Raw genomic sequence first — 7,349 nt, 5'->3', positions numbered from 1 at the left:
AGCCGTGGCCAGGCGAAGAAGGGTTGACGAGGAGGACGCAGCAAAGTTGTTGACACTGTATATGTGTGGGAAGATGTTTTTTGCTAATTCTGGGGAGACGATAAGCTGGGCATTTGTGCGATACATCGATGACCTGAATACCGTACGTTCATACGACTGGACTGGTGCAATCCTACAAATGTTCATGGGTTCAATCAAGGATTTCCATCAGACGCCGGAGAAGGTCACTGGATGTGTTGTCGCTTTGCTGGTATGTAAATTGTATTTTGTTTTGCAGATTTTGTAATTGTTTTATAGTATATATGTTATTGAAATAATGGTTGGTTTTAAAGAATTTTGTATTTGTAACGCAGTATTGGATTTGTGAACATTCAACGCTGGTGAAACCTGAAACGGAGAGTATGTTCCCAAGATTTATGAAATGGGACATTGGTGCCTTAGTTACCCGAATACGGGGTTTGGATTTATCAACACCTGGCAAATTCCAGGTGTAGTACTTGTATAATTATGTGTACTATTTGGTCATAACTGTTATTGGACAAGGGTGTTTGAATATTGTGTTGTTTGATTTGTGTTTTGTTTGTATGTTTGGCAGGTACGTACTGACAGATTGCGGTCGTTGGAGTATGAACGTGACATCTTGGCAACGGACGAGCAAGAAGTTGGCCGCCGTGACGATGGAGTGACGGATGTGGTTATCGGATGTGGCGATGGGATTCAACGTTTGACACATGAGGTGGTGGATGGCATGGGGGTGAAAGCGAAAGATGTGCACAGCGAGGTACGTGATGCAGTGAGTGGCGTGGCTGGTTTAACCGAATTAGAAAAGGCTTTGAAGTCTATGGCAGATATGGAATTGCGGAACAAAGAAAACGAGGAGACAATCTCAAAGCTAGAGAATGAAGTAGTCAGTTTGAAGAGTAAGATGGAAATGCAAGCCGTTAACATTGTCGGTGGGTTCAGGTGTGTTGTGAAGGTTAAGGATGACGAAATACGAAAACTTGAAAATGAGAACAAGGAATTACGGCAAACAATTTCGATGTTGGAAGACCAACTGGCTGACCAGCAAGTACACATTATTACGCAAGCTTACTATAAGAACACACCAACTGACTTTAGGGACGTTGGTGCAAGCCATTGCGAAGGAGGTAGTGGGTTCGATGTGACGGTTGTTCATGATGTTATGCCTATTCGGGTTGGTGTAAATGTTGGTGTTAGTGGTGAGAATGTTACTGTGCACACAGTGTCTGATTCTAGTCCGGTGCCACAACGTAGTATGGGTGATGTAAATTTGACGGACTTTGAAGTGGGAGTGTTTCCAAATAAAGGGAAGGTGTAAGAAATTCGTTTGTACGTAACCTGAAGAACAAAGTCAGGAAAGAATTAAGGCTGAAAGATTATGACTGCCAGGTAGTTGGGGAGCACGAGAAGAAAACTGTCACACAAGGGTGCAAGGGTGTTGGGATGGAAAACAGCACTGTAAATGAGACAGTTGTAGACGTAGACACAATTGGTGTGGCTGCCAGTAAATGGTCTGGGTTTGAGTTGAACAACCGGTTTGGGGTATGGAAAATGATGACTTTTGAGGAAAAGGAGAAAATAATGACGGCTTACGAACGGAATAGCGACGGGTATGTGTGGGTGTTTATGTAATTTATTTCCGTATACGTATCATGTGTTGGTGAGTTTTGTGATGATGTGTTTGTTTTATGTATAGGGCAGTCATGTCGGATGGTGGTGAAAGTGGTGTGGCTGTGTATTTTACAGACATCAAGAGTCTTGTACAGGGAGAAAGTATATGTGGCATTGTGAGTTGTGTTATTACTTCATTGTGTGACGCGTTGTGTTGTCTTACATGATTCTGTGAAATGTGTGTAGCCCGTACATGTTTGATGTTGTTGATTTACGTATTTAATGTTTTGGTGTCTCAATGCAGGTGATTGATGCGTATGCTGAGACATTGGTGATAGAGCAAGCACATGTCTGTGCAGGTGATACTTTAGCGGACAAATCGTACTTCTTCAGCAGTATTTGCATGGTGAGGAAGGTATTGTTTAATTGTTGTACAATGACCAGTGCATTATGTACTAATATTAAATGTTTGTTTTGTAGAACGTTTTCAAATTTGACAACAAGCAAACAATGGAAAGTTATGTGCTGAAGAATTTTGCAGCATCAAAGGAATGTCGGTACATTCATTTCCCGATATGCAACAACGCACACTGGACACTAGTGGTGTACGACGCAGAGGATGAAAGTTGGAAACATTTTAACCCAATGAGACAACGTTCATCTGGCAGGTCAGACGCGCACTACAATGAAGCACTTGTCCTGGTAAGGAACACATTTCATTGTAGTTGTCATCAGGTCTTGGATGTATTACGATTTTGAATATAATTGTGGTGGGTGTTTTGTGTATGACAGAAGGAACGTGTGTCGTCTGTAATGAAACGGTCCTTACGAGCAAATGGAATAGATGAGGTTAGCATCACTGAGACTTTCAATCATGCCCTCGAGGTTGTTGAAGACTGCCCCCAGCAGAAAGCCGACTCGTAAGTGAACTGGAGTTCGAACTGTATTGTTTGTCCGTTGTATACGAAAGTGATTGTGGATTTTAATTGAAATTTTATTTCTTGTTTTCCTAACACAGGCTGAATTGTGCGGTTATTGTTTGCACAGTGATGAGGCAGTACGTACACCATGTTGACGTAGCGCGATCATTGCAAGGTACCAATGGCATCGTGTTGAGAGCAAACATGGTAAAAGGATTTGTCAACGACATTAGCAAGGGTCTTAAACATTCCATCTGAATGTTAGCTTCCAAGCACATATGAAAACATTAGCGTACAGTTATATATTTTATATATTTTTGATTAGCAAGTGGGATATCCATGGTTTTTGGGGCACATGTGGAAGACAATAGCGTACAGTTATATATTTTTTATTAGCAAGTGGTATATGCATGGTTTTTGGATTTTTGTGAACGTACGTTAATAGTATAAATTTCGTAATAAATATGATGTGCGGTTTCTTTGAATGTGTTGTGGTTTTTGTTGTGACTTGTGATATATGCATGGGCAATGTGTTTATATGGAGTTGGTATAACATGTTATTGGCTAGTGAGAATGTTTGACAGTGGGTTTGTATGGTGCATAGTGATGTGGTTTGATATGTTGAACGTCATCGTTGTGTGTGTAAACAAAAAATTTGTGGGTTGGTGTTGTTCCCCATATAGGGTGATTAGGTAAATGTTTATGTTTGACGTATAGGGTGGTTATTTGAGTGTGTGTTTTGAATAGTTATTAGGAGAAAATGGAGCACAATTTGGAATGGAACACAATTTCAGTATTAATGTGGTGTTGTTGTTCGACGTATATAGTGATTTGGTGAATGTGGTGTTGACAGTGGGTTTGTATGGTGCGTAGTGATGTGGTTTGATATGTTGAACATCATCTTTGTGTGTGTAAACAAAAAATTTGTGGGTTGGTGTTGTTCCCCCCGTATAAGGTGGTTAGGTAAATGTTTATATTTCACGTATAGGGTGGTTATCTGAGTGTGTGTTTTGAATAGTTATTAGGAGCAAATGGAGCACAATTTCAGTATTAATGTGGTGTTGTTGTTCGAAGTATAGGGTGATTTGGTGAATGTGTGTAATGTTGCAAGTGTGACGTTGTTAACATAACATTTTCTGGAAAAAGTGGGTTGAATGGGACCAAAATTCAATAAACAGTGGATTGAATGGGACCACAATTCAATTCAATGCCATCGATGTAACAAAATTATTACAAAAGAAAATATGATACATAACACTTATTTAATAACGAAAATGTTTAATAAAGGGTAGGACCCAAATTATTTGGTCGACTTACATAATGAAGACGACGATATAATGAAAGCGATACTAATATGTAATAACAGCAACAATAATAGTATGGTATGTCCGGTGTGTTCATACACAGTTATTTACTTAGGGCAAAAAGGAAAATCACAATGACAAACTTATGAATGAAAACAGTAACCATAAATTTTGCATACAGTGACGGCTAAATTGGTTCTTTACATGTCTTCCTGTTGTGGTGCCCCATGCGCTGACAACGTCCGCATCTAATTTGCTGTGTTTCTTCACCCCGAGACAGAATACGTTTTTTCTTTGGCCTTCCAGGTGGTCGTTTCACAACTGGTGGGTGTATGATGAAATCGTCGGTGTTGAACGGAGGTTTCTCAACAGTTGGTATTGGGGTTATGCTTGATGCGTATGCGGAACGATATTCGGACACATGGTAATATGGTTCAACCAAGTCATACAGATCTCGTCCGCTATTACGGATTACAACCATCGCGTGTGCACATGGAATTCGTTTAATCTGCCACTGAAAGCACGAACACGTCTGCCTGCCAACATCCACAAGTATTGATGGGTATGAATGGACCTCGTACACATCATCATTTGATTGGCTTACAAGCCACGCCCTGCCTTTGTTGTAAGCTTTTACCAATCGAGACTCGATTTTGGGACAAAGAATTCCAGGCCACGCGGCTGCCTTATGTTGGGGTTTTGACATTTGGTCCATAATTTTCGTTCTAATGCTGTCAACCATCTTCGTGATTGGGAGGTGTCGTGTCTCACGAATCCATGAGTTGAATGACTCAGCGGCGTTGGAACACATCTCGCCATACCGGTCACCCCTACAGACACATGTAATAAATAGTTCCATGTAATTATGAAGGATAACTCCATTAAGCACTACAATGTACGAAACTAATTTGGTGGAATATATTCACGATCTGGTGCGTACCGAAAGTAGGCATTTGCCCAATACGCCGAAGGTAAATCTTTCAGAAAAGTCATTGCCAATTGTCGGCCCGATGCCTTAAAGCTTTCTAAGCTAGAGTTGAATGCTGTTACGGTCGGTGCGTAAGCACAAGCACGAAATTTACTTAGCAATCCGACATGGTGCATCTTGTTGGTTTATCGCATCTTGTCTTGCAAGTTTCGTTGCAAATGTTGCAAGCAGAAAGCATGGTGGGCAGATGGAAATATGATAGGAATAGATTCTAGAGGTCCTGTGTGTCGGTTTGAAATAAATGTGATCGTTCTGTCCGTTTTGACCACGTTCGCAAGGTGTTCCAAAAACCAAGCCCAATTAGTTGTGTTCTCCAAGTCGACAATTGCAATTGCCAATGGGAATAAACCTGTGTGCATAAGTAGTAGTGGGTTCAGTAGATGGGTATGACGCAAACATCATAGAGTTTTTTATTTTTAAATAAAAAAAATATGCCAACAACAGTGCGTGTGCTACGAATGAACATAACCTTGATTGCCATCCTTTGCAGTAGTAGCTAGCAAGTTGCCTTTGAATTTCCCCTTCAAGAAGGTACCGTCGAGGAATAGTAAAGGGTGACAATGATTGAACCCATCGATGCATGCTTTGAATGATATAAAATATCGTACAAACCAGTGATTTTGGTCATCGTAATCAATGTTAATGTAACTGCCTGAATTGTTTTCCATAACAGCATTACTATACCATCGTAATTGATCGAACGAAATGGAATGTGCACCGAACTTCTCGCCCCTTGCTTTCTCAACTCCCAACCATGCTACTCGGTAGCTTATCTCTAATCCATAATCTTTTTTCAAGTCGTAAACAACATCGGATGGCTGTGTGAGCGGTTTGTCATGTACTCGTTCAGAGATAACATCGGACACTAAATCAGACCCTACCCTCGGGTTTTTTGGTGTCCGAACGGCAACACCGCAAATGTGCTCTGCGTTCCACTTACGAATGTAAAAAAACTCATCAGCATGAAGGACTCTTGCATGTATAAACCAAAGACATCCTTTTGATTCCCTCATCGTGCAGACGGCTGTAATCCGAACGAAGTTGTTCTTCAGATACTTGAACCGGAATCCATATTCAACTGTATACTTACAAAGAACATTACGGAATTCAGCAGCCCCGCCTTCAAAACTTTGACCCACATGTGTGATACCATTAGCCCATTGAGTGGACATGTAAACTTTTTCAACATGAAGACAAAAATTGGGGAGTAAATCATCTTGTTCATCGTCATCGTCATCGTCTGACTCATATCCTTCTCTCGGTGTACTGAATGTAACATCACATTGTTTCCGATTTGCGTCACCAAAACCGTTTGAACTTTACATGTGTCAAGTTTCAACGACGACGTCAATATGTCCTAAACGGAAAGACCGTGCAAGGGATACCATGTTCTCCATATCGATATCATTTTGTAATTTGAAATTGTTGTATCCCAGAATCTTGAAAAATAAACACACATCATCATCTATGAGGCCATCAAAATTTTGATGGACAGAATTAACCAAATCATCAAACCGAAATGGAAATTGCAACTTCATGGCGGCGTTCGTATCATGGTAACAACACACCAACATAACATGAGCGCCCATCCCTACAATATGCAAACAATGCAACAGAGTGCTTCAGATTTAAGCCCAGCCATGTGTGTCAAATGCACATCCAATTAGCAATGTGCACAGGCCCATACAAATGTGAAACAGCGATATTATAAACATTATATGGCACAGCAACACACAATGATTAAGCTATACACACAACGCATACGAAAAAGGGATCAACACGAAACAGAACAATACATTCAACACACGAGCACTACTGTTGAGTGTTTCAGATTACAGTGAATGCATCGCAAAAACCCAGCCACACCCTGTGGACCCAGCCACACCCCGTGGACTGTTGTATACGAATGTGTGAACAACCCACCCACACCCCGTGCCTTACCCAAAAACCAGCCATGCGTGTCATATGAACATCAAATCAGCAATGTGTATCAAACACATATTGGGTGTATAAACCGTATAAGTTACACATTAAGACAAACCTACTAAACAGAACAATACCTGCAACACGGAAAAAGAAATCAACACGAAACAGAACAAATACCTGTAACACAGGAGCAGTACTGTCGGGGGAAGTGGAACCACCGTTTGTCCACAAACACACAAACGAGCACAACACACCATCACATCAGCCAGAAAAACCCTAACACAATGAGAAGGAACATATTGTACTTCCATATACAGAAGAAAACCAACCAAAAAAAAAAAAAAAAACCACATGAAAAAAGGGTATAAATGACCAATACATATTAGCAAAGAAGGAAAAAAGGATCAACAGTACTATATTCCCTCACTGATAGGACCAATCAGAGCAACAGACACAAAGTTGGGACCAAATGGTGCAACTGTTTGTGGGATGGGATATATTGGTAAATATCCCTAAATTTATTTATTAGTCTCTCTTATTTTTATGAATAAGTTTACAGTGATAAATTTATCAATAGAA

General features: G+C 40.5%; 1 protein-coding gene across 1 annotated transcript; it reads right to left on the bottom strand.

Annotated features, from left to right (window-relative positions):
• Positions 1 to 4,043: 4,043 nt before the first annotated feature.
• LOC145812884 (uncharacterized) lies at positions 4,044 to 7,081 on the bottom strand. Its single transcript, XM_082908110.1, has 6 exons — positions 7,025 to 7,081; positions 6,886 to 6,904; positions 6,216 to 6,435; positions 5,314 to 6,110; positions 5,136 to 5,193; positions 4,044 to 4,686 (listed from the first exon to the last, which is right to left on the bottom strand). The coding sequence occupies exons 1-6, from the start codon at positions 7,079 to 7,081 to the stop codon at positions 4,044 to 4,046; spliced, it is 1,794 nt and encodes a 597-aa protein (XP_082764236.1).
• Between the last annotated feature and the right edge of the window lie 268 nt (positions 7,082 to 7,349).

Source organism: Camellia sinensis, chromosome 15 (genome assembly GCF_055761805.1).
Source record: "Camellia sinensis isolate YWXY chromosome 15, ASM5576180v1, whole genome shotgun sequence".
In the NCBI taxonomy this organism is placed as follows: Eukaryota; Viridiplantae; Streptophyta; class Magnoliopsida; order Ericales; family Theaceae; genus Camellia; species Camellia sinensis.
The sequence above is the reverse complement of the archived record's forward strand: the minus strand, read 5'-3'. Positions and strand labels throughout refer to the sequence as shown.

Bases quoted from the DNA above. Each gene is read 5' to 3' on its own strand.
- LOC145812884 (XM_082908110.1), bottom strand. From the start codon at position 7,081: ATGGAAGTACAATATGTTCCTTCTCATTGTGTTAGGGTTTTTCTGGCT. The intron at 6,111-6,215 runs GTCTTTCCGTTT...TGTTACATTCAG, and splicing joins AACATGGTATCCCTTGCACG to TACACCGAGAGAAGGATATG. The intron at 4,687-5,135 runs GTTTTTGGAACA...ATGTGTCTGTAG, and splicing joins AACACAACTAATTGGGCTTG to GGGTGACCGGTATGGCGAGA.